The sequence below is a fragment of the Sturnus vulgaris genome, unplaced genomic scaffold (genome assembly GCF_052056855.1).
Source record: "Sturnus vulgaris isolate bStuVul1 unplaced genomic scaffold, bStuVul1.hap1 Scaffold_198, whole genome shotgun sequence".
Lineage (NCBI taxonomy): Eukaryota > Metazoa > Chordata > Aves > Passeriformes > Sturnidae > Sturnus > Sturnus vulgaris.
This window is the reverse complement of record NW_028276185.1, coordinates 436385-463555: the sequence shown is the minus strand read 5'-3', so window position 1 is coordinate 463555 and position 27171 is coordinate 436385. Positions and strand designations below refer to the sequence as shown.

General features: G+C 51.3%; 1 protein-coding gene across 1 annotated transcript in view; it reads right to left on the bottom strand.

Annotated features, from left to right (window-relative positions):
* LOC148217869 (uncharacterized) overlaps positions 1–27171 on the bottom strand; it is a 105092-nt gene that overhangs the window by 34586 nt on the left and 43335 nt on the right. Inside the window, exon 4 of the mRNA XM_088158319.1 lies at positions 20143–20388. Coding sequence (XP_088014445.1) covers positions 20143–20388 — 246 coding nt within the window. The remainder of the gene's footprint in view (positions 1–20142; positions 20389–27171) is intronic.

The following is a 27171-nucleotide window of genomic DNA, read 5'->3' as shown; positions in this document are numbered from 1 at the left end:
GGCAAAGAGAGACCAAAATCACTGCTTTGGGCAGCTCGTTTGAACGAGTTGAACACTTACTCATCTCTAACACAGACCTCTTAACACTCACACACCAACACCTGGAAGTCACCTCATCTACAGAGGTGAGGAAGCCTGAGAGAACAGAAGGTCGACGTTCAAGCACATTTGTGGGACACATATTGAGAAAGTAAGAAAATTACAGCCTGAAAAATATTCCAGGCTGGAGCTTTTCAGCTCTGTTCCCAGCTGATAAGCTGGTCCAGCTCAAGGCTAGGGAGAATTTCTCCCAGGCTGATAATTTGGTCAAAATAAAAAGGAATTAGTAACAAAGATAGAACAGCTGTTGTGATGTGTGACCAGGCCCTGGGAATGGGGTGTCTTCTCTCTGAACCAATCACCTTTTCTCTACTCTGGGAATTACGAGTCATGCTATAAATCGAGTGTATTTCTGAATAAACTTGTCTCTTTCTTCCTGTCATGAAAGATGACCATGTAGCTGTGCATCTTATTTCCGCCGCACTTAAAGGGTTAAAACCCCATTCCACGGCTACACACATTGGGTTTTTAATTTAGTGGAAGCGCTCACTCGTTCACAAGCCTTACTTGTCAAACTGGATTGTGCGATGCTATTGTCTTGCTTGTGTCAGAGAGAAACCAGGGAGAAATCAGCTAAGAAATGAGAACCACACTTGGGGCTCGGGCTTGGCAGACAAAGGGAGCAGGGCGGCACCTGCCCGCTTTGCCCGAGTCCCTGCTCCTGCCGGACAAAGGCGGACGCGGCTCCGTGCGGGGCGAGCCGGGCGCTCCGTGCCGGGGCCGGGGCCGAGCGCTCGGGCGGGCGGCGCTCAGGATGCTCGGGCAGCGCCGCGGGCCGGGCGGGCGCGATGGAGCCGCCTGAGGGCTGGGACCCCTCCGGGCGTCCGGCCCGGCGCACGCAGTGGCTGCTCAGCGCCCTCGCCCACCGCTACGGGCTGGAGCGCGGCGTGGAGAACGAGATGGTCGTGCTGGCCAGCGGCCCGGAGCAGTCCCTGCAGGAGATCTTCCAGCAGCGGGACTGCGCCGGGCCGGGCCGCATCCCCGGCGAGGAGTCCCGCACGCTGTGCCGGGCGCTGGCGCCGGAGGAGGCGGCGGAGCCCGAGGAGTGCGCGGGGCTGTGGGACGGGCTCTGGGCCGAGCTCACCTTCCGCCAGCTCCACGCGCGGCTCCGCGGCCACTTCAGCACCCGCGCGGGGCCGCGGCTGCCGCTGGGCCGGGAGGGCGAGCACATCGAGAGCCACATCCGCCCGCGCAGCCCCCGCCGAGCCCGAGCGGCGGCCGCCGGGGCCCTGCTCCCGAGAGCGCTGCGAGGAGATGGTGGCGCTGGAGCGGGCCGAGGAGCGCATGGCCGAGCTGCAGCAGGATAAGGGCAGCCTGCGGCAGCTGCTGGAGGACGTGCGGGCCGCCCTGCAGAGCAGCGATGCGCGGTGCCCGGCGCTGCGGCTGAGTCCGGGCCGGCTTCTGCACCGCGCTCCCGGCGGCGGCTCGGGTGGCCCCGAGCGCTTCAGGAGAGATGCTGCTCTCGGAAAGTCAGTGTTTAGAACCCCTCCACCTCCGCACTGAGACCGAAGTTGCTCCTTCATCCTCGGCATTAACTTTCCAGTAAAGTTTAGTTACAAGGGAGGCTTTTAGGAGAAATGTATGGCACCGGTGTGCCATTAAATATATTTGTGATGAGCACTGTTCAAAGTGTAGGGGAGTTCAGCTTAACAAACCCACGTGCACAATGCTGCTGCTGCTTCTCCTGCACAGCCAGGATGTGCTGATAGCAGATGCTGGGTATGCACTGCTGCAGGGTTTTTCCTGAAGTATGAAAGAGCTTTGGGATCCTTCCCTGCACAAGCACGTGCAGTGCCTCAGTCATAAGTGCCTCAGAAATATCAGAAGTGTGTCTTCTTCAGAGTGTGGTCACAAGGGTTCAGAGTTGGAGCCAGTTCTGCGGGCAGGCTGATGAATAGTCTGGGGCTCCTCTGCAGAGCCCCATTCATTCTGGGGCTGCTTTCTGCTGGTTCTGCTGGACTGGCTCAAGTGAAACACACACCCAATTAACAGCAGTTAAATTACTCTGGCATGAAACAGTGGGGAACAGGCAGAGCAGTGAAGGGCAGAATGACCAGTTGTTCTGGCAGGTCTGACGAGGTCTGGTTTGATACAGCACTCACAGAACTCTGCTCCACCTGTGACACTTCCACTTGCAGTAGATGACTCTTCCTCTTCACAATATCCAGCAAGGCAGGTCAAAGACACTTTTACCATTTTCATCTTCAAAAGGGAGAAGAAATCAGCAGCAAACATGAAGTAACCGGTCAGAGGTCCAGGGAATAAACAAAAGAACAAAGAGTAGTGGAAAAAAACAGGTGGAACAGTGATCCTTATCTCTGTGGGAGAGATCCTCTGCTAATGGGCCATCTGTTAAAACCAGGTAGGGCAGTGTTCTTTATCTTTTCCACAACCCATCCTTCCTCCAGGAAGATATCTTCTGTTAATGGGCCATTGAGTGCCACTGCATGACTGATAAAATTCCATCATCCCATTGGGAGATGCTCCAGCCAGGGGGAGGAGCCAAGCCTTTCCTACCTAGATAAAATCTGAGATTTGGAGCACCAAGGCAGCCCTTACCCACTGGTTTCCAGAGGACAAGAGCTACCAGACCTTTCTACAGCATCACTACTACAACAAGACCACTTCATCTGGACTGCTACCACCACCCTAACTAGCGGGGTGTCAGGTTGTATTCTGATTCTGTCAGTTGTTTTCTTTTGTACTATTGCATGAATTTATCTCTTTTCCTATAAAATTGTATTTCTGACTTGGAGACTTTCACTGGTTTTGCTTTCGAATCAGCACAATTTTGGGGGGGATTTTGGCTGAAGCTTGTTATTTGGGGAGGTTTTGATCTGTGTGTTAAAGTCTGGAGGATTTGGGGCAGGAATCTTGGTGTTTGGGAGGTTATTACAGACACAAGATGCTCAATGACTTCCAGAGATGAACTTGGGCAAGGAGAAACACCCTGTTTATGGAGCTCTCTTCTTGTTATTTCCCCCTAAACCAGGATTTGTCATTCCTCAGGTGTGCGGGGATGGAGGAGGCAGAAAAGCCGCGGAGATCCCTCAGGAGGAGGGGCTGCAAACCCAGCCCAGGGAGCTGCGAGGAGGAAAGACCCTCCCTGAGCCGGGGAGGCGGCCGGAGATCCAGGCAGAGCTCAGAGCTGGTGGAGAAGCCTCCTGGAGGGGAGAAGCCCCACAAGTGCTTGGAATGTGGGAAGGGTTTCAGCTGGAGCTCCAACCTGATCCGGCACCAGATGATCCACACTGGGGAAAAGCCCTATGAGTGTGGGAAATGTGGGAAGAGCTTCAGAGACAGCTCCAGCCTGCTCTGGCACCAGATGATCCACACAGGGGAACGGCCCTACACCTGCTTGGAATGTGGAAAGAGCTTTGGCAACAGCTCCAACCTGAGACAACACCAGCGCATCCACACCGGGGAGAGGCCCTACGAGTGTCCCAAGTGTGGGAAGAGGTTTCAGACCAGTTCCAATCTCCTCCTACATGAGCGGATTCACACAGAGGAGAGGCCCTTCCGCTGCCCCGACTGCGGGAAGGGCTTCAAGCAAAATGGCAACCTCACTGTCCACCGGCGCATCCACACTGGGGAGAGGCCCTACGAGTGTCCTGAGTGTGGGAAGAGCTTCTCACAGAGGTGTAACTTGACCCAACACCAACGGAGTCTCCACTAAGGGAAGCCCTGTGAGTGTCTCGAGTGTGGGAAGAGCTTCGTGCTCTGCTCCAGCTCCATCCCCCATGGGAGGATCAGTGTTGGATGATCCCCAGTGACCCCCGTTGGGCAGAGCCCTGGTGATCCGTGTTTCTGGTTATCCCCGTTGGATAAGGGGAAGGGGTTGGAGAGATTTTTTTTCCTTGTGCCGCTGTGATTTGGTTGGTAATATATTCCCTCGCTGTGCCCAGGCTGGCTCTGTTGTTCCCGTGCCGGTGCTCGGGGCGGGATCTCTCCTGTTCCTTCTCTCAACTCCCTGGCCTGTTCTCAGCCAATCAGAGAATGCAATGGAGAAGATTCAGCCAATCAGAGATAGCAGCTCTGATGACTCACCGGTTGCCGGGCAGACCCGCAGCACCCAGTGTTCCCCACCTGGACCCCACCCTCCCCCCCAGTCACGATCCCCCCGCGGGGTCCCCCAAGTCCTCTCCCAGTCCCGCCCCACAATAAACGGGACGGGGCGAACTGGGAAACTTTACTGGGAACACTGGGAGCAGCCAGGCTGGGACAGAGTGACAGCAGGGCGGGGGGAACACACGATCCCCCCTAAATCAGCGTGGGGACCGAGCGGGGGGTCCCTGCCTCACCCGAGGCCATGGGCAGGGTCTGCCCATGCTGGGTCAGGAGTTCTGTGGGCAGAGAAAAGGGGGTAGCACCTGACTGGGGGCCCCATGGGGAGCGCACACGCTCCGGGGTCGGAACGCGACCCCGGGACCCTCCCCCCACCCTTCTTGCACAGGTAGAAGCCGAGCCCCAGCTCCAGGAAGACGAAACCCAACACGGAGCCCCCGATCCCCATCAGCACCTTGCTGCTGGCGGTGTCCGGCGGCATCTCTGGGGGTCCACAGGCGTCAAGACCTCCCAAAATCTCTCACAGACACCCCAAGCTACTCCAATCACCCTCCCAGTCACCTCTAACCCACCCAGGACTCCTTAAATCCTCCTCCCAATATCTTCCCAGCCTCTCCAGGACCCACCAACGCTCCTGCTTTCCATCTCAGCATCCCATAACCCCCTCTCAGTTGCCCCCCACCACCTCAGGACCCCCAAACCCTCTCCCAGTCCCTACCCGGTCTCACCAGGACTCACCAGAACTCCTCCCAGTCTCTTCCCATCACAGCCAACCTAATTCCAACCCTTGATTTCCAGCTCCAGATCTTTCTCCATCCCCTCCAGGCTCACTCAAATCCCTCCCTGTTCCCCCCAGCTGATCCTAGTGTGTCCCCACTCTCTCCCAGTGTCCCCCAGTGTGTCCGTCTCACGGTGGCCCTCGAGCTCCCAGCCCGGCCCCAGCTGCCTGCTCTGCTCCATGGATTTCTACACTGCTGAGATCCAGGTGAGGTGGTTCCAGGGCCAGCAGGAGCTCTCAGGGCATGTGGTGGCCACCAGGACCAGGTCCCCAACAGGAGATGGCTGGTGTGGCACTGAGAGGGACTGGGAATGAAACTGGAGAGAGTGGAGGAACACTGGGAGAGAGTGGATTGGATTGGGGCAATGGGAGAGAGGGTGGAGGTCTGGGAGTGGACTGGGAATGGAATGGCTGGGGACTGAGAGGAATTGGGAGGGACTCTGGTGACACTGGGAGGGACCGTGAGGACACTGGAAGAGACTGGGATGGAGTGGGAGAGCCACTGGAGTCACTTGGGGTGAGGGGGCAGGAGGCCCCGGGGATGGGCACAAGAAGGGCTGACGTGTCTCGGGTGATTCCCAGGGAGGTTTTGAGGGGCTCCAGGGTCATTCCCAGGGCAGGGTCCGAGGGGACACGCTCTGCCCCACGCTCACCTCTGCACTCCACGAGGAACGGGCTGGACAACTCGTAGTTGTGCCGGCAGTGCCTGTCCACCGCAGCCCGTCTGTACTCCATCCATTGCGGGTCGCTGTTCCAGTGCCTGGCAGCCTTGTCCCCAAAGGAGGTGTCCCCACGTGCAGCCCCACATCGCTGCCCAAGTGCAGGAACTGCTCCCGGTTGGAGATGTTCCTCTCCACGAACCTCAGCCGGTCGGTGCCGTGAATGAAGTGACACTGGGACTAAACCATCTCCTGGAACAGCGCTGTGTGTGCAGGACACAGGTCCGGGGGTGTCCCCCCAGCAGCCCCCCAGCAGCCCACAGTAGCCAAGAGCTCCGGGGCAACCCGGACTCCGCACCCCCAGTGCCCCACGGCTGCCATGGGACCCTTCATCCTGCAGTCCCACCCTTCTCTGTATTTTCCTCCCCCTTTCCCAACATTCCCCAGTCACCAGCCCCCCCCAACATCTGTTTGGGGATCCCACCTCCCCATTTCTTTTTCTCTCCCCACTGTTCCCACCATCCCACCACTTCCTGCCCCTCCCACTCACCCGAGAGCTCCGTGCCCCCAGCCCGGGGGGCTCCCAGTGGCACCAGTAGGGCCCCAGCTGCCCCACACGCCCCATGGCCAGCGCCGGGCAGGGTCTGACACCTCCCCCCTGTTGGATCCCTGGAAACTGAGAGGTTTGGGCTTTCTGTGCTGACAGGCACTGACCCCCAGGAAAATGCTGCTTTTGACCTGAGGCTGTGAAGAAGGTTTCCTGAACTGAGTGATAGAACTGGGATCACTGGTGTGTTGTTGGAATAGAAATGTGCAGTGTCACATAGTGGAAAATTAAAATTTGTGATTTTAGAATGTAGTAATATATATTAAACAAGATGGAGATTTTAGGGTGGAGGTTTCTTTCTTCTTCACTTTCTTCACGGGTATAGGTGGTACTTTTGTAATTAGATAGAAAATTCCACATTGCAGGTCATGGGTGATTGGTTCTTGGGCTATTATGGTGTCTTTTTTTAATTGGTCTCATTGGCCCTTAAAAGGCCTTGTAGAGAGAGATACGTCGCCATTTTTAGCCTGTTGGCTAGAAGTGCTATTGAACTCACTGTAATATAGATAAGAATTAATAAACATCTGAGTCCGAACACGAAATACCGTCTCTCGAGCATTTAATCTCGACTCTAGAAAAACAAAAAAGAAGATTAAACGTGATAGCCCCCACCTCAAATTCTCCTGGCGGGGGGCGCTGGGGGCGGGGCGCGGGTGGAGTCCAGGTGAGGAGCTCTGGGCGCTCTGGGACTGCCTGAGGAGTCATCAGCGCCGCGCGCTCTGATTGGCTCAATTATTTTGGTGCCTTCTCTGATTGGCTGAGGAGAGGCCCGGGAGTTGAGAGGAGGGCCGGGAGAGATCCTGCCCCAGGCTAGCGGTGGAAGAACATCCAATTAACAAGGCATGCAGATCATTTCCCAGCGGTGCCCACACTCCTGTAGGAACTAAATGCACCGAGGATCTCACGAGGGTCACCAACTCTCTGGCGGCCAAATCCAGCCCTGCGCTCCCTGCGGGTGCGGGCACTCTGGGAAGGGCTCAGCTGCGGGTCAGATGGCCGGAGAGTGGCTTGGTGGTCACCTCGTGTGTGAGGCAGTGATGGGCTGGGGAGATGTGTGGACACCACATGATCAGAGAGCTGACTGGGTAAAGGGACACATCAACAGCGACACCGCAGTGACAGGCAGCCAATGCGGGCTTGTTTCACTAAAGTTTGGGTTAAGTTTCTCTTGGGGGTTGTTTTTATTTTTTTTTTTTCCCCCGCCTAGTTCTCTGGAATTTTTTCCCATTGACATGCTAAGATGGCTAGTGATAGGGGGAGACTCCCTGACCCTTTTTGGAGTTTCTCTCGTAGGGCAGGGGGGATGGGGAGGGAAGAGGGAGAACACTGCAAAATCAGGGGCAGGTAAAGGAGAGGTGTGTGCAGCTGCTCGCTCTCTCGCTCGTTTGGCTCGGAGAAGGACGGCCACTGGAAAACCTCGCCCTGCCATCCCAACGCCGGGAGCTTGGCTGTGGGACCTCGCACTCTCCTGGTCGGACACTCTCCCACTTCAGCCTGCCACCTCCACACAACCTATTGGAGCACTGGGACTGACACTGCCTCCAAGGATCCATGAGCAGAGTCTTTCCTCCACCCTTCCCACCCAGGACACAGCCGCCATCACCCCCAGCACTCCTGCAGCCACACGGGATCACCGCATCTGCCCCTGCCCACCGGGAGCTGGCTGGCACTGACTGCCAACTTGGACAGAAACTGCAGCAGAGGGGAAAGGTGTCCACAACCAGAAAAACTGTTACTGGGTTCCCGTCTTCTATTTGTTGTTAATTACTTAGCTGTTGTTGTTTTGTTTGCCTTGTTATATATATGTATATATACTAGTAAAGAACTCTTATTCCTATTCCCATATGTTTGCCTGAAAGCCCCATAATTCCAAAAGTATACTAATTCAGAGGGAGGGATTTATTAGCTCAATTTCGAGGGAAGGCCCTGCTTTTCTCCAGCACACACCTGCCCTTTTTCAAACCAGGACAGATTTTTGGCACCCAACATGGCCCCTTTCCCTATGGGAGTGGCTTTTAATGAGTGTGAGAGAGAGGTTTGTCCACAGAGAGAGAATGCAGGAGCACCATCATAGAATGTGCTGGAAGACCCTTGAGGAAGGGATCCAAGAGCTGAGAGAAGTGGCAGTGCTGGAGGTGCTCTTTGGGAGGGATGGACAGCATGACAATGACCCTGACAAGGTCAGGTGCACAGGGCAGATGTTGTGGAACCTGGCAGACCTGGGGCCATCTCAATACACCACCTTTATTGCAATGGTTAATGCTGAAAGCAGCCGAGAAACAGTGGGTTCTGTCACCAACAAACTTAGAAATTAGGAGAATATGATCAATGGCCGATGCAGGCTCGTGTCTCTGCTGTGATTAAGGAACACAAAGAGAAGTTTAAAGAGGAGATGAGGGAAGAGATGAGGAAGATCAGTGCAGCACCAGTGCGAGTCACAGGCCCCAAAGTCAGAGCCCAATGTCCCCCAGCTAGGGAGAGGGTACACCCCACGAGCTGACCTGTGTTTCTTTCTGCGTGGCCATGGGGAAGACATGAGAAGGTGGGATGGGAAACCCACTTCTGTCCTGGCAGCACGGGTGCATCAGCTCAGGGGGGGAAACACAAACTGAGGGAGCTCTGATAAAGTGAAGGTAGCCTCAGCCTCCCATGACCGAGGTGCAGGGTATTACAGAAGGGAGGATGATGTGTCAGATCCCCTTGATGGAACCTCCAGCATGTATCCCCAGGAAAGAAAAAATAACCAGGGCTAGAGGGGCCCTGCCTCTAGCCAGAGAGAGGGACGGGAAAACCGGGTCTTTTGGATGGTGTGGATCCAATGTCCTGGCACGTCAGAGCCACAGAAATACAGAGTGTTAGTTGATCCTGATGCACAGAGTACCCTAATGCCATTGGGACATGTGGGGACAGATCCTGAGTCCATTGCTGCGGTGATTGCAGGAATTGACTCTGCTGGAGGCTGAGGTGAGCCTGACTGGGAAGGAGTGGCAGAAACATCCAAATTTGACCAGCCACTTCCCTGGTGGACGTTGCCCATGGTGTCTCTGCTGCAGCTCTTGCTGCTTTGTCCAGTCCATGGCTCTGGGCCCCTTCTCTTTCTTCTCTGGAAAATCACATTCCTGTATCTCCATCTGCTTCGTCTTTTTGTAAGAATCTTCTATTTACAAGGGTCCCCAGCAGGTTCTTCTATTTACAAGGTCTGGACCTCCACAGCTCTCGACTGCTGGCAGCTCTTCCCAGTCACCTTCCCCCACTGGGGTTCCAACTCCACCACTATCCCCACAGCCGGGCTATTGCCTATCACATCGGGGTCACCACTCATTGCAGTTGAGACAGAGCAAAGACAAAAAACTCCATGTTTGTGCAACAAAAACCAACTTTTATTGAGGGCTGTTCTCCCTATATAGCCTTTGAAGTCTGCACGGTTAGCTCAGCTTGGCTAAATTAGTTGTCACCTTGCTAAGTGGCCAGTGGCTGCCCATGTCCCAAATGGCCTAGACCTGCTCCCCAACAGCTCAGACTGCTCAAGTTATATCATTACAGTAGTTATATTATTATTTACATTATAAAATTACAATCGGGATTAGTTATAACTGGAAGGCCTCCAGGCCAGCTGTTAGCTACTACAGGTTTAGTGCTGGCCAAATCTTCCACTAGAATTATTTACTCATTTCCTGATGTGAGATAGGATTAGGAGGAAGGCAAAGCCGGCTCAAGCTTTAAAGGGTATAAAGAAAGAACTTTATTAACAGAACTAAAAGAATTACAAGAATCAGAATAAAACCTTCAGAACACTTCTCTGTAAGGCTTTTTCTCGGCCCAAAACAGGGTCTTTCACCCTTCCTCCGGTCTAGCTCAGGTGTTAGGGTGAAATTCCCCTGGGCCCTAGCCACAGAGACATAGATAAGATATCAAAAGAGGCTCTTTCCCCTAATAAAGTTATAGGTTTATTTCTCGTGGGTAGTGAGTGAAAAGGGAAGGGAAAAGAGTGAGGGAAGAGAGAGAAAAGAGGGGGAAGGACAGGGTAAAAGCGTGGGGGGGGGGAAAAGAGAACAGGGGAAGAGAAAAAGCACGGGGGAAGAGAGTGGGGGGAAAAAGAGAAAGAGCACGGGGGAAGAGAGAGATGCGGGATAAGAGAGCAAGGTCAGTGGGTCCTGACCTTTTCTAGGGTCTGGAAAGGGGGGGCGGGGAGAAATTGGATCCCAGCCAGCTCTGTGTGGCCAGGAGGGGAGAGGGACCAAGATACAGGGCACAGCAGGGGTCATGGAATGTACCATTTACAATGTATCTAGGAAACGCAACATCTCCCCGTTTTTTGTTTAACAAAGTTGAAAGAAGGATATTGGTATCATTCAAATTACGATTTTGCCCACCACTTGTAGCTGGCGGGAGGGTTAGATTGTTTCAAGTCCTTCATTTCTATGTGATTGACTACTGAGGTAGAGGGAATGAGACTATGAATAGCCTTGAAAACCAAGTGACGTAGGATCCCGAATGCCATTATTACAAGGAAAAGAATAACAAAAATTAACATAATTGTTTTGACTATAGATGTCCACCACCCTCTGAGTCCCCAGCCTTTGAACAGTCCATTGAACCAATCTTCAGATTCTTGCTTCACTTGTCCGATCAAGTTGTTCATGTTTCGGAGGGCAGCATGGATGTTAGGAGCTTTCGAGGTCAGGTCCATACAGTAAAGTCCTTCAAATTCCTGGCACTCATGTCCGTGTAGTAGCAAGAGAAAATCTATTTTCTTGTTGGAGCGTCTGTGCCAGGGTCACCCAGGTGTTCTGACGTGGCTGAGGGACGATCCATGCAGCTGCTAGACTGTTCAGTGTTAGCAGGAAGACAGCTTGGATGGGGTTCATCACGGGACTGAGAGAAGAGAAGGTTTTCTCTAGAAGGAAAAACAAACATTATAAAACCTATTAAAAGTCTCTATCTGCCGGAATGCCACCTTCTATGAGGATTTCTTTTCCTTTTTTCCGGCGGCGTCTTCTTTTTGAAGCCACTGCTACCTGCTCCTCGTTCTCCTCAGTCGGAGCAGGATGTCAGGGCCTGAGGGAGTGGATACACATGCATAGCCACGCCCCCAGGTAACAAGCTCATAGGGACCTTTGATTTCCCAGGTTTCTGGGTCCCTAATCAAAACTGGAGGATGCTGGGATAACTTGAATTGTTTACTACTGTTAAAGTGACGTACCACAGGTGGACTCATGTTTTCAAATGAACAATTTAGGAAATTGATAGTAAACATGGCTTTGCAGAGCTTCTGCTGTGGAGACATCCACACAGTTGAACTGCTCTGTTTAGCCAAAACCTGTTTGAGTGTCTGATTGGCTCGCTCCACTATACCTTGGCCTGTGGGGGAGTGGGAGGTGCCAGTTTTATGTTCCACTCCCCACTGCTGGACGAATTCCAGGAACTCCTTGGACTTATACGCTGCGCCCTGATCAGTTTTGATTTCCTTAGGGATCCCCAATACTGAAAAGGCTTGCACTAGGTGTTGTTTAGCATGCATAGCCCTTTCTCCTGCATGGGCAGAGGCATAGACTGCGCCTGAATATGTGTCAATGCTTACATGCACATATTTGAGGCGACCAAAACTAGGAATGTGTGTGATGTCTGTTTGCCATACCTCACAACTGCCAAGACCTCGGGGGTTTACCCCCATGCCTATTGAGGGCATGGTGTGCAGCTGACAGTTGGGACAGGTGGCCACAATGGCTCGAGCCTGACTCCGTGTTAGCTGGAACTGACGCATTAGACCTGGTGTATTCTGGTGATACTGCTAGTGGCTCAGCTTTGCCTGTTGGAAGATGTCAGGAAGGTGTGCTGGTTCTGCTGGGGTTGCTTGTTCTGCTGGGGTTGCAAGGGAGTCTGCCTGACGGTTCCCTTCTGCAATTTCGCCTGGCAAATCTGTGTGTGATCTCACATGCACAACATAGAACGGGTGTTTTCTATGAGAAATCAAATAAATTAGTTTGGAAAGCAACCTGAAAAGCTGCTCATTTTCGATGTCTCTGAGCACTGCCTGCTCTGCCCTGGACACTATCTCCGCTACGTAGGCTGAGTCTGTCACCAAGTTTATTGGCTCTGAGAACTTTTCAAAGGCTCTCACGACTGCTGCCAGTTCAGCTACCTGGGGTGACCCTTCCACAAACTCAACATCAGCTTCCCAATGCTGAGTCTGAGGATCTCTCCAAGTCATCACCGACTTGTGGGATGCCCCAGATGCATCCGTGAACACTGTGAGAGCTTTGAGTGGTCTCCGACTCCTCTTCTCACGAGGAATGAGGTGGAATTCCTCATTAAACAGCTTGTGAGATGGGGCATGGACTGATATTTGTCCTCTGTAGCTGTCCAGGGCTAATTGGAGACTGGCATTGCTCTGGAGCAAATGCTCAAACATCTCTTTAGTCAATTTGTCAGGAGAGTTCTTTCCCTCCTCAGACAGTTTAACAGGGAGGTGAATACATGTGAAGTCACAACCAGCTAGTTCATACAGTCTGATCCTTGCTTTCCGAATCAGTTGTGCTATTAACTCTTGTGGCTTAGTGATAGTTTTGGATCTCTGGTGGGAGAGGAAGACCCACTCTATGATTAAGAGTGACTCTCTCTGCTCCTTGATCCATTGGAATATTAACCCGTGTAAGTGTGGCAGTTTTCCTAGGACAATGAATTTGAAGGGCAGCTCGGGCTGGTAACGGTGAGCTTGCCTCTCTCCTAAGGTCTTTTGTACCTTTTCGATTGCAGTCTTTGCCTCTGGGGTCAGTTCCCTGGGAGAAAGCAGCTCTCTCTCCCCTTTCAATAAATTGAAGAGAGGTTCTAGGTCCTCATTAGTGAGGCCTAGCCAAGGCCTAACTCAATTCAATGACCCACAGGGAATGGAGATCTGCTAAGGTTTTTGGATTACAATTAATTTCCAATTTCTGCGGAACAATGGTCCATGCAGTGATTTCCAGGCCCAGGTACTTCCAAGGTGGCATCCTTTGGACTTTGTCCTCCTGCAATTAAAATCCAGCAGAGGTTAAAACTTTAACCACTAGGTCAAGTGTGTCCTGGAGTAGAGAGTTATCGGGTGCACACACTAGCACATCATCCATGTAATGAAGGATGATGGCCTCCCCTCTCTGGGCACGCACCTGGGACAGCAATGAGGCCACATACCACTGGCAGATGGAGGGACTACATTTTAATCCCTGGGGCAAAACTCTCCAGTGGTAGTGCTTCATTGGGGCCTCTCGATTGATGGTAGGAACCGAGAAGGCAAACCGTGGGGCATCCTCTGGGTGTAGGGGAATATGGAAGAAGCAATCCTTGATGTCTAGAACAGCCAATTGCCAATCTCTGGGAAGCATTGTTGGAGAAGGCATTCCAGGTTGGAGAGACCCCATGTCTTCAATTACTTTGTTTATTTCCCGGAGGTCGTGGAGCAGCCTCCACTTGTCTTTCCCTGGTTTCTTTACCACAAAAATCGGGAAATTCCACGCACTTGTGGTCTCTTCTATGTGGCCTTTAGCCAATTGTTCCTCCACAAGCTCCTCAAGCGCCCTGAGCTTCTCCTTACTCATCGGCCACTGTGCTACCCACTTTGGGGTATCATCTAGCCATTTCAACTTTTGGGTAGGGTGCCTCACAGTGGCCGCTTCTAAAAATCCTGAGGAGTTTTAGGAATAATCAATTTCACCCCCCACTGGGACATGGTGTCTCTCCCCCATAGAGGGCATTTATAATCTGTAACAAATGGACGGATGCTAGCCAATTTTCCATCCGGCCCCTCAATTTGTACGATGCTTTTTGATATTTTTGCCAATTTGATTCCTCCTACACCCTGGATTCTGCCTGCCACAGGCTGAAGTTCCCAATGTGACGGCCACATCCTTTCGGGTATGATAGTCACATCAGCACCCGTGTCCAGTACCCCCTCCACATGGAGGTGATCTGATCCACAGGTTAGGTTGCACGCCAGAGAGGGCTTGTCCTCACCCACCACTTCTGCCCAGTAGACTTCAGGTGATTTTCCATCTACTGGGACCTCCTGTGGAACAGGAATGGCCTGGGCAAGGATTTGTCCCTCAGCCAGGTAATATGGTGGTAGAGGACATCGTGCCAAGAGAATGAGGCCAGTTATGCTTCCCTTGATGGTCATGGGAACCACCTCAATCTCTAGGGGTGTGTGTGCTGTGTCACCGACAACAAAGTACTCACTGTTCAGTTTCATGTGGTTTAACATCACGTCCTGTGTACTGTTAGGTAAGTCCACTGTTATGACTGTCCAATCAGGTGACCTGAAATGAAAACCTCTGGTAGTCACAAGCCTAAAACGGCCTAGTGGCTTCCAAACCTTGTTAACTGAACCTTTGATATTTTCATTGACATACATCCCCACACCCTCTATCCCATCCTCCCCCTTTTTGTTTATTAAGAGAGAGTCTTTTGCGAGTGTGGAGCCCGCAGTATTTATAGCCGAGCGCGCTATGGTGTTAATGGCGGGTACGCGCTGTAAAGTTAGTTTTTTTGTTTGTTGGTTTTCTTCTGTTTCTGGTTGTGTGGACAGTCCCTGGCGAAGTGTCCTGGCTGCTTGCACTGGAAGCAGATGATGTGCTGCAGTTGCTCTGGTGTCATTGGTTGCTTCTTGGCTTCTGGTGTTACAGCTGCCATGGTCCTTGGGTGTGCCAGTCCTGGATTTCTTTTGTGTCCACTGAACAGTTCTGCTTTTCTGGCGCAGGCTTCAATCATCTGTGCTAAGCTAGGTGCTGGCTCCAGGGGAAGGCCAAGGATAACCCTACGGCAGGTTTCATTAGCATTCCTCTGAGCCATTTCTTTAATTAATTCAGCTTGTAATACTGGATCAGACACTTGTCTTTCTACTTGCATACGAAGGCGGTCCACAAACTGTAAGAAACTCTCAGAAGTAAACTGTTTAATGTTAATATAACTGCCTTTAGTATCTACTCTTGGTAATTGATTAAAGGCTTTTTCTGCAGCATTGCATATTTTATCTAGGACAGACTTAGATAGTACTCTGGTTTGATTTTCAGGGCAATGCCAATCTTTCTCCCCACATAGGTGTTCATATGTCATATCATTATTATCAGCATCCTTTGCATTATCTGAGCTTTTTAAAAGCTCTTGTAAAAGCACTTTTAAAGATCTTTTCCACAGGCTTTCCCATAGATCATATTCGGAAGGAGTTAACAGACACCGGAAAAGCTCTTTGATATCATATGGAACCAGTTCGTTTGAATTAAAAGTGGCTCTCATCATGCCTTTAAAGATTTCACTATTCCTACCAAATTCTCTTTGTACTTTACAAATTTCTTTTTTATCTTGGTAGGACAAAGGTTGATAACTTCTTTTTCCGTTTCTCTTACCAAGATAAACTACAGGAGCAACTGATGGTACATACTCTTTCTCCTGGTGCTGACTTTCAGGTTTAGGCACCCCCCCCCCACCCGGCCCCGGAGGCCGCCCACCCCCCCCACCACGGGAGCACCATCCATCCCCCAGGGGCTGTGAGCTGATCCCTCCCCACCCCCACCGCCACCGGCACTGAAGCCAGCAGGGGCTACATTGCCCTCCCCCACCCCGCAGCAGCTTGGAGGGAAGGAATGTGAAACCGGAGAGGGGGAGGGGTGGTGGAATCCAGGGTTGCAACACCTGTGGGCGGGGTCGCCAGGTACCAGGCAGGACAGGGTCTTGGAGGGGGGAGGGGGCGGTGGAGCCGAGGGCAGGGATGAGTTATGGGAGGGGACAGGCTTAGGGGCTGGGACCAGAGGGTAAAGGGGGTTGCGGGATGAAGGAGGAGACACGTGGCTGACACCATATCGCCCCCCCCCCCACTCCCTGGACCGCATGTCCAATGCTATCTGGGACCCCGATCCTGACCTGTCCAGATACGGCCACGTGTTCGTGGCCTGGAGGGGAAGGGGACAAGGAAGGAGAGCTGATAATTTTAGAAAAATCGTCAGAACCGGGATACTGGGGAGGATTTGGGGTTTCAGCACAGTTACAGCCGTGCTGAGCATGCTGCATTCCCAAGGGAGACCCTGGGGTGCTTTCCAGGTTATGGTTATAGGGATTTTTGGAAAGGGAAGGTGAGTTTGAATCATTTTGCTGCTGCTGTCTGTTGTTTTCTGTCTGAATTAAAACTTTCCGAATTTGTAAGAATATCAGAAGGAATACAGAGGCAGTTTTATCTCCATTTTCTACTTTTAAAGTTAATAAATCCCCTATTTCATCCCAAAATGAAATCGAATTTATATTTTGCAATTCAAGGTCCGATATTTCAACAGACAGCCAGCTGGCAAAACGGGCTAGTTTTTTATTAGATATTAAAACATTTCCTGAACTTAGTATTTCTTTGAGTTGTTTTGTTATACTCTTTTGTAAGGCAGATTGCTGTATCCCCATAGTGTTAGCAATTTGCACTATATCTACCCCACTACAGTTAAAACACAGGAAAGGAGTTAGTTGTTAAGACATGCTAGGTACACTACGGTTTTCAGACTTTACTAGATGCGGAACCGATGTTAATTTCGCCGTTTTTTGTCAGCAAAACCTATGTGTGGCGCCCGCGCCGCTGTAGGGACCGCCCCCGCGCCGCAAACACCCGTAAAAACCGTAAAAACGCAAAAAAACCTCCCTGTGCCGCACCTTTGAAACCGATCAAAGCTGCCTGCCTGCTGCGCCTGGGGTGGCCGCGTCCAGCCCCCCCCCATCCCCCGCGCCGCACCACGTGGCCGAGGGCTTCCAAGCTGCGCGCACGCTGCAAACATGCCCACACCGCCTGTCCTCCGGAGAACGGCTCCGGGCCAGCAAAATGCCACCGGTGAGACCCCCCGCGGAGCTCCGGGAACTACCCGCCGGAAAGGGACGCTTAACTCACCTTTTCTCTTGCAGGCAGAGACGTCTGTGTACACGGTAGTGGATCCACGTCCTGAACCGACCTGTCTGGGACCGACAGGCTGCCGGTTCGTGCTGAAAAGTCTTCGAACTGCACAAAATGCAGCTTAAAGAAATTTTAGCTAGTTGATCAGCTCCTATGCTGGTCGAATCCCGAAATTAGGGATCACAGCGAAACGTGGGTGCTTTAAAGAAACCACGCACGTGGAGCGCCAACTGTAACGGCTTTTTCCTCGGCCTAATACAGAGTCTTTCACCCTCCTCCGGTCTAGCTCAGGTGTTAGGGTGATATTCCTCTGGGCCTTAGCCACAGAGACATAGATAAGATATTAAAAGAGGCTCTTTCCCCTGATAAAGTTATAGGTTTATTTCTCGTGGGTTGTGGGTGAAAAGGGAAGGGAAAAGAGCAGGGGAAGAGAGAGAAAAGAGGGGGAAGGACAGGGTAAAAGCGTGGGGGGGGGGAAAGAGAACAGGGGAAGAGAAAAAGCACGGGGGAAGAGAGTGGGGGGAAAAAGAGAAAGAGCACGGGGGAAGAGAGAGATGCGGGATAAGAGAGCAAGGTCAGTGGGTCCTGACCTTTTCTAGGGTCTGGAAAGGGGGGGCGGGGAGAAATTGGATCCCAGCCAGCTCTGTGTGGCCGGGAGGGGAGAGGGACCAAGATACAGGGCACAGCAGGGGTCACGGAATGTACCATTTACAATGTATCTAGGGAACGCAACAGGAACTGGGGGGAAGTTTGGTCTCCCCCAATCTTTACTAGGACTGGGGACACCCCAGTGACATCTCATGTTCTCTCCACAGTGAGGTGGTGCCATTGCTGTTGGCGATGTGAGTATCCTGAATTCTTCTGCTGAACCAGAGCCTCCCCTCTCATGGCCATGACCCTCCAGGCCATCCCAGTGCACCCCAGTGCGTGCCTGTACACCCCAGAGCTTCCCAAGGCTGCCCCTTCCCCTGGGTCCCCATTGTATTCCCACCCATCTCAGTGCACCCCAGGCACTCCAAAGATCCCCATGCCCAGTCCACTTCCTCTCCTCTTTCCCTCCACTCCCTTCCCTTTCTCATTCTCCATGACAGTATCCCCAAATCCCCCTCCTGGACTCCCAAAGCCCCTCCCAAACCCAACAATTTTGGTCCTCTGCCCCTGCTTTCCCCTGTCCCACCCACCTCCCACTTCAGCCCCCATGTCCCCCCACTGGAATTCCTGCCTCCCCACCTGCATTCCCCCATTCCCATCCCTTCCACTCCCCCAGCCCCATCCCCTGGGTCCCCAAAGTTCCCCCAGTTCAGTGTCTTTGGGGCCCTCACATCCCACTCCATCCCCTCCTCCTTGGAAGCCCCAAGTTCCCCTCGCTCTCCTCGTCTCCATCCCCACCGTGGTCCCTGCAGGAACAGGGATCGGGTGAAACTGCCTGGAGTGGGACTGGGGGGAGCAGAAGGGATTTTCCCCCTCAGACTGGGGACAGCCACAGGGCGTGGGGACACCTGTGACTCTTGAATTCCCACAAGGACCATTCCAGACTAAACCTTTGCTCTCCATCTGCAGGTAGTCATAGGAGGAGCTGCAGGTGGATGCATTGCGGTAAGTCCTGGAATTGGGGCACCAGTGTGGGAACTGGGGGCCAGTTGGGTCCCCCCGTGCCTTGCTGGGACTGGGGACACCCCGGTGACCAGTGACATCTCCCCATCTCTCTGCAGAAGAAGAACGGCGTCCAACGAGTGAAGAGGTCTGAGGTGGGTACCCGCAGTTCTGCTGGGCCCAGAGCTTCCCCTGTCCTGGTCATCACCCCCAGTGCACCCCAGCACACCCCACTGTGCCCCAGTACACCCCAGCCTGCCCCAGTATCTCCCAACCAGCCCCAGTATCCCCCAGTGTGGCTCTAACCCCCCCTTTCTCCCCAGCCCCTCGTGGCTGAGCAGGTGGAGCTTCTGCGGGAGGGATGCCCGGCTGCCCCTCTGGATGCCCTGGTGAGAAATCTTGGGGGATTCCAGCCCCACAAAAGATCCTCGGGGACCAGGGCAGATTCTTGAGCCCTGTGGGGTGGGCAGAGCTTGGGAAAGTCAGAGGGACATGGAGGGGGCTGTCCCTGATCCATGTGCTGGGGTTCGGTGGACAGAGCTGTCCCCAAGGCTTCCCTTGCACTGGGGGGCTCTAGGGACACCCAGTGTCCCTGTGGAGCAGCAAGGGCTCTGGGAGGTTTTGGGATATTCCAGGGTGAGGGGCTCTGGGAGCCCCATGGATGTCAGGAGCCAAGTCCAGTCCCAGGTGTATTCGGGGCTCCAAATCCCTTCTCCTGCTGCAGGTCCCTGCAAAGAGAGGGGTGGGAACAAGGTCCCTCTCGTGTCCCAGTGGACACAGGTGTCAGAAAGGGGTTCTTGCCTTTCCTTAGAAAATACCTGTCTTTCAAACCAAGACAAGGTGACACTGGCCCGATGCCAGGCACCTACCAGAGCCACTCTGACCCTACCCCTCGAGCTGCAAGGGAAGAGAAAGTTTAACCAGTAGCTCCAGGAGCAGATTAAGACAGGACGAGCAAACACAGCAAACAGCAAAACGGATGTCACAGACATAGCCTGGGCTCAGCAAGGGAATTTATTACCAACCAAATCATAGCAATAGAAGGAAAAGAGACAGAAATCTCTCAAGCCCCTTCCCCCTCACCCAACGGGGATAACCAGGAACACAGATCACCAGGGCTCTGCCCAACGGGGGTCACTGGGGATCATCCAACACCGATCCTCCCATGGGGGATGGAGCTGGAACAGATCACAAAGCTCTTCCCACACTCGGGCACTCACAGGGCTTCCCTCAGTGGTGACTCCGTTGGTGTTGGGTCAAGTTGCACCTCTGTGAGAAGCTCTTCCCACACTCAGGACACTCGTAGGGCCTCTCCCCAGTGTGGATGCGCCGGTGCCTGATGAGGGTGAAGTTGCGGTTGAATCCCTTCCCGCAGTCGGGGCAGCGGAAGGGCCTCTCCTCTGTGTGAATCCGCTCATGTAGGAGGAGATTGGAGCTGGTCTGAAACCTCTTCCCACACTTGGGACACTCATAGGGCCTCTCCCCGGTGTGGATGCGCTGGTGTTTTCTCAGGTCAGAGCTCCATCCAAAGCTCTTCCCACATTCCGAGCAGCTGTAGGGCCGTTCCCCAGTGTGGATCACCTGGTGCTGGATCAGGTTGGAGCTGTTGCTGAAGCCCTTCCCACATTCCCCACACTGGTAGGGCTTCTCCCCAGTGTGGATCCTCTGGTGTAGGATCAGCTGGGACCTGTAGCTGAAACTCTTCCCACATTCCAAGCACTTGTGGGGCTTCTCCCCTCCAGGAGGCTTCTCCACCAGCTCTGAGCTCTGCCTGGATCTCCGGCCGCCTCCCCGGCTCAGGGAGGGTCTTTCCTCCTCGCAGCTCCCTGGGCTGGGTTTGCAGCCCCTCCTCGTGAGAGATCTCCGGGGCTTTTCTGCCTCCTCCATCCCTGCACACCTGAGGAATGAAAATTCCTGGTTTAGGGGGAAATAACAAGAAGAGAGCTCCATAAACTGGGTGTTCCTCCTTGCCCAAGTTCATCTCTGGAAGTCATTGAGCATCTTGTGTCTGTAATAACCTCCCAAACACCAAGATTCCCACCCAAAATCCTCCAAACTTTAAGACACGGATCAAAAACACCCCAAATATATAGATTCAGCCAAAATCCCCTCCAAAATTGTGCTGGTTTGAAAGCAAAACCAGTGAAAGTCTCCAAGTCAGAAATACAATTTTATAGGAAAAAAGATAAGAGAAAAATAATACATGAAATAGTAGAAAAGAAAACAACTGACAGAATCAGAATACAACCTGACACCCCGCTAGTTAGGGTGGTGGTAGCAGTCCAGATGAAGTGGTCTTGTTGTAGTAGTGATGCTGTAGAAAGGTCTGGTAGCTCTTGTCCTCTGGAAACCAGTGGGTAAGGGCTGCCTTGGTGTTCCAAATCTCAGATTTTCTCTAGGTAGGAAAGGCTTGGCTCCTCCCCCTGGCTGGAGCATCTCCCAATGGGATGATGGAATTTTATCAGTCATGCAGTGGCACTCAATGGCCCATTAACAGAAGATATCTTCCTGGAGGAAGGATGGGTTGTGGAAAAGATAAAGAACATTGCCCTACCTGGTTTTACCAGATGGCCCATTAGCAGAGGATATCTCCCACAGAGATAAGGATCATTGCTCCACCTGTTTTTTTCCACCACTCTTTGTTCTTTTGTTTCTTCCTGGGACCTCTGACTTGTTACTTCATGTTTGCTGCTGATTTCTTCTTCCTTTTGAAGATGAAAATGGTAAAAGTGTCTTTGACCTGCCTTGCTGGATATTGTGAAGAGGAACAGTCATCTACTGCAAGTGGAAGTGTCACAGGTGGAGCAGAGTTCTGTGAGTGCTGTATCAAACCAGACCTCGTCAGACCTGCCAGAACAACTGGTCCATGCTGCCCTTCACTGCTCTGCCTGTTCCCCACTGTTTCATGCCACAGTAATTTAACTGCTGTTAATTGGGTGTGTGTTTCACTCGAGCCAGTCCAGCAGAACCAGCAGAAAGCAGCCCCAGAATGAATGGGGCTCTGCAGAGGAGCCCCAGACTATTCATCAGCCTGCCCGCAGAACTGGCTCCAACTCTGAACCCTTGTGACCACACTCTGAAGAAGACACACTTCTGATATTTCTGAGGCACTTATGACTGAGGCACTGCACGTGCTTGTGCAGGTAAGAATCCCAAAGTTCTTTCTGTCAGGAAAATTAATCCACAAACACCAGAGGTTTATGTCCAAAAAGGAGACAGAGGAGTCCTTTTTGATTTATTCAAATAAAGGGAGAGGCCATGGGACTCCCTTGGGATCTCTCAAATTTTTGGAGGACGCAGCCTCCTTTTTATCCTATTTTCCCGGCCGCATTTCCCTCTCTCTTTCCCCTTTGGCTGAGGTACTTGAGAGGCACAGACTTCCCAGAACGCCTGATACCTGAAGTTCCCCTCTAATGTATAACCCTTCCTTTTAATTTTTAATTCTTATAGAATTCATAGTTTCCCCCCGTTGCTTCTTTCATCTTTCAATATCCAATTTGATTTATCAGCAGCCCTACAGTTTGTTTGTAAAGGCAAATATCTCTTTCCATTCATCAATCAGTGGAATCCATCCCATTGTTTCTTTTATCTCTCAGTGCTAGCCTTATCTACAGGCAGATCCACAGCTCATTTGTAAAGGACAAATTCAACATTCCTCTCAACCCCTCCTCTTTTATTTTTTAATAATTGTCTTTACACACTTTAGCTCTCATTGACTTAATTTCTTGTTCCTGAGTCTTTTTTGGTTTTGTAATTATTTGGAGTGACATCAATTTCTGTCCTTTTGTAACCATCTCTGGATCAGTAGGCGTGGCTATTACCTGCATCCCTTTGATCACATGTTGAATAAGTTGTACTAAGCAAGGGATCATGCATGGTAGAAAGATTAGAGTTGCTACAGCACATAACAGGAAAAAAAGCAGTTGTTTAACTTATAGTCCACCAGGTAGCCAAGAAAACATGTCCCATTCCCATCCTTTTCATCTTTGGACTGGCACATGAGCTAATTTTTTTAATTCATTTTGCAATTTGTTTCACCACTTTTCCATTGTCATCTATTTGCCTTATTTTAGGCAATAAGTGTCTTTTTCAGAAGAATGAAGCAGCCATGGACTTCCTTCCTCATCCCAAAATCCTGTTCCATTACGGACCTCACTCAGGGTGCTAATCTACTATTTAGGTTTTACTGGGCTGGCCACCCATGGCCCGTTTTCAGATTCTCCTGGACCTGCACAGACCCAACAATTGCTAAGGTTAAAGGTTTTTGCTACTTCTTCTCCTAAGGTCAAAAAATTATTTTCCCATTCTTGGCCCTAACCTAACTGATAATATAAAGGGAACATTATTAAGAGAAACATTCTGATTGTGTAATCTAATTTCCTAACTTAATTTTTACTTTCACGTTGTCTTTCACACCACTTGTGGCGAGTGAAGGCACAGAAACGGCTTAACATAAAGAAAACAATGACAGCAAGGGTTGGCCCCCAGTGCCTGGAGATCTGAGAGGAGGGATGCCCACACAGACTATTTCAGCAGGCACTCTGTGGGTGGGCACACGAGGCTTCCCCCGATGTCGACGCCCTGGCTGCTGCTCCAGTCCCCTCCTGCCGAGTGTCAGTCGCGGCTTCCCGTCCTTCTCCTCCAGCTGAGATGTCCAAATCTCTGGGGCTGCAGAGACCTTGGCCCGAGTGTGATGGGCCCAGCCGTGTTCAGCTGTTTTGACGGCTATTCCTGTGCTCAGCAACACCTGGAAAGGTCCACGCCACTTCGCCACCAGTGGTGCTTCTTCCCACTCCTTAACCAGGACCCAGTCTCCCGGTTGGATGTTGTGAACAGCAAAAGTCCAAAGGCAGGGTCTGTGCCAGCTGAGCTTCCTGTCGAAGAGATTTCACAAGAGACACTATCCGAGCCACATATTGTTTTAAATACACATCACTTATCTCTATCCCCCCACTCGGCTGAGAATTACAAGGGTAAGGAATTCCAAAGATCAATTCAAAGGGAGATAATTGAATATCTTCCTTGGGTCTGGCTCTTATCCTTGCTAAAGCCAGGGGCAGGAGCCGTACCTACGGCATCTTAGTTTCTATTACCAGCTTCAGGAGATGTTTCTTTATTTCTCCATTCATCCTCTCAACCTGACCCGAACTCTGTGGGTGCCAGGGGGTATGGAGGTTCCACCGTATTCCTAAAGCAGTCATAACTTCTTGAAGAATTTTTCCTGTAAAATGAGTTTCCTTATCTGAATCTATCGCTTCCACCATCCCTTATCTTGGAATTTTTTTTGTTCCAAAAATATTTTAACAACTGATCCTGTAGTTGCTGACACAGTTGGAAATGCTTCTGGCCACCCGGTTAATTGACATACTATTACCAGAAGATATTTAAATCTTGCCACTCGAGGCATTTCAGTAAAATCCACCCGGCATCTCTGGAAGGGACGTACTGCCCAACGCCTCCCTCCCCTGGCCAGTTTCTTTGTAACTTTGTTGTTGGTTTTAGCACAAGTCAAACAGCCTTCAGTGGCTCGCTTTGCCAGGCTAAAGAGACCAACAGCAGCGTTCATTTTGAGGAAGGCTTCTGCCAGTCCTCGGGAGCCCCAATGACTCCCTTCATGAAGCTGTTTTAACAATTGTAAGGCTAGAGCTTTTGGTATCCACTGCTTACCATCCTTTGTAAACCAATTATTTTCTCTTTTCTCTGCCCCACTCTTTTTAATTATTTCAAGTTCCTCTGGTGGAAAAGAGAGTTTCTCTGGCAGCGGTGCAGTTACTGGGAGCATAGGCAGGATCTTAGAGACTTCTGGCAACAATGCAGCTTTGCGAGCTTCTTCATCAGCCAGTCGGTTTCCTATTGCCTCCTCTGACCATCCTGCCTGATGCCCCTTAATGTGGATTATCGCCACCTTTTTTGGTAAATTCACTGCCTCCAATAGGCGAGAGATTAAGTTCTCGTGAGCTAATGTCTTTCCTCTGCAGCTTAATAAACCTCTTTCTTCCCATAGTTTTCTAAATGCATGTATTACCCCATATGCATATTTAGAATCAGTAAATATGTTTACTGTCTTGTCCTGGTATAATTCACAGGCTCTCACAAGCCCGTACAGCTCTGCTGTCTGAGCTGATCAGGTGTGTGGTAACCTCCCCCCTTCCTTTAATTGCTTCCCATTCACGATAGAGTATCCTGTAAATCGTTTCCCTTCTACCACCTTGGAGGACCCATCAATGAACACATTCTTTCCCTCAGGCCAGGGAATATCCCGTAGATCTTCCCTAGCCCGTGTCTGGAGGTCTATAACCTGGATACAATCATGGATTTCTTTCTGGCCCCCCTTTTCTCCAGGGCCATTTAAATAAGAGGCTGGATTAAAAATTTCCTGCCTTTAAATTCTAAATCCTCCTGTTCCATTAAACAAGATTCATACTGTAATAATCGAGCACTCGTCATCCACTTAGAGGCTCTCTCAGTTAACAAAGCTTTAATCTGATGTGGGACTTTAACAATGAGATCCCCTCCCCTTGTCAGCTTTCGGGCCTCAGCCACCATCAGAGCTGTGGCTGCACAGTTCTGCAGACAATGGAGCCAGCCTCTGGCCACCGGGTCTAACAACTTAGAAAAACAGGCAACAGGCCTCCGTGTTCCCCCATGCTCTTGCACCAAAATTCCTTTAGCATGACCCTGTTTGACATCCACATATAGTTGAATTTTTTTTTTTTCTGCATCTGGAAGAGCTAAGACTGGGGCATTAACCAATTTGTCCCTGGGGCTGCCCATACTTCCTGATTTATTTCAGCATAAGCCTTCTCAGACATTTTACACAAAGATATCACAGTTTCGGACTCCGTGTCACTTTTTTACAATGCTAATTTGCATTCCCATTCTAGCCATCAAATCTCTTCCCAGTAAATTACAATCACAATTAGGAACAAACAAGAATTCATGCAGTTCAAATCTGTCCCCCACATTCATTAACAGTGGTTGAATAAAATGCACTCGCTCATCCTTCCCACTTACTCCTTGAATAACCAAGGATCTTTTTGACAGTTTTCCCCCTTTAGGTATAAAATTGAAGGTGGACGGAGAAGCCCCTGTGTCTACCAGAAAACACACCTCCTCTCGATCCGGACCCACCTTAAAAGTTATCAAGGGCTCCTGAGTGGTGGGTCTTTGGTATAATAGGAGCCCCTGACACCCCTAACAATCCATTTCCATTATCCTCTGGACTTCCTCCTCCTGAGGGTCCAGTTGTTTCTGCGGACACTCGTTTTTCCAATGCCCTTCTGCCCTGCAGACAGCACACTGGTTCTTCCCCAGCCGCTGTTTGGGTCGGCTGTCCCCTGCCGAGGAGGGAATCCCTCTGCCCCTTCCTTGTGGCTGACCCCGTCCCCTCTGTCCCTGGGGACCCCTTGGACCCTGTGGTTTATTCCTCCGGGGCTGCAAAAACTCTGCCATCATCTTTGCTTTAGCCTCTGCCTTTTCCTCATCCCTTCTTACATATATCTGCTGTGTTTTTCTAACCAATTCCTCTAGAGACTTATTTTGTCACTCTTCATCTTTTTGTACTCCTTTCCTTATATCAGGCCAGGCTTTAGTAACAAATTGTACCTTAAGCAATGTGTTGAAGGCTGGCCCTTCAGGATCCATCCCCCTGTGCTTCCTCAAGGCATCCCTAATCCTCTCCAACCAATGAGAGGGGCTTTCCTGTTTCTCCTGTTCTAACGACAGAGCCTTAGCTATGTTGTTAGTTCTGGGAGCCGCAGACTTGATTGCCCTGATCAAATAAGCACGGCAATCACGGTGAGCCAGACTGGCCTGGTTATTTGGGTCCCACTGGGGGTCTGCCTGGGGGATGGCATCACCCACCGTAGGTGCATTGGGTCCAGCCCCCCCTGCTGCTTGTGGGTGTTCATCCTCCCACAGCTGCCGAGCTTTCTGCAAAATCATTCGTTTCTCTGATGACCCAAACAAAATTCCCAAAGGAAAATCCCAATCCTTTCACGTATAATCCGCATTTCCCAAATATTTCTCTATCTTTTCCCCCACCCCTATGGCAACATATAAATATATTTTTTTTTAACCCTCTTATATCCTGGGTAGTGAGTGGTACAATTACAAACCCAAATCCTCCCCCTTGACCCCCCAAAGGAACTTGACAGAGTGGCATCTGGTGTACCCCTGTCTCTTGGGGGGCTTCTGATGCCCTAAACTGAGTTCAAATTCTAGTTCTGGGGGGTGATACAACATGCTGCTCCCCTCCCCCTACACCATCACCCTTCTCAGGTGGGGCTGTAGGAATAACATTTCCCTGATCCCCTTGCTCTGAAAGTTGAGGATACAGACGACCTGCAGCTGACCCTGGGTCAGCTAGCAACACTGGAGGACAAGACGGGAGAAGGAGCTGAAAAACATCCCAATCCTCACCACTTTCCTCTTCCTCCTCTTTTTTCTTAACACATATATTTCTCTTGTTTCTTGT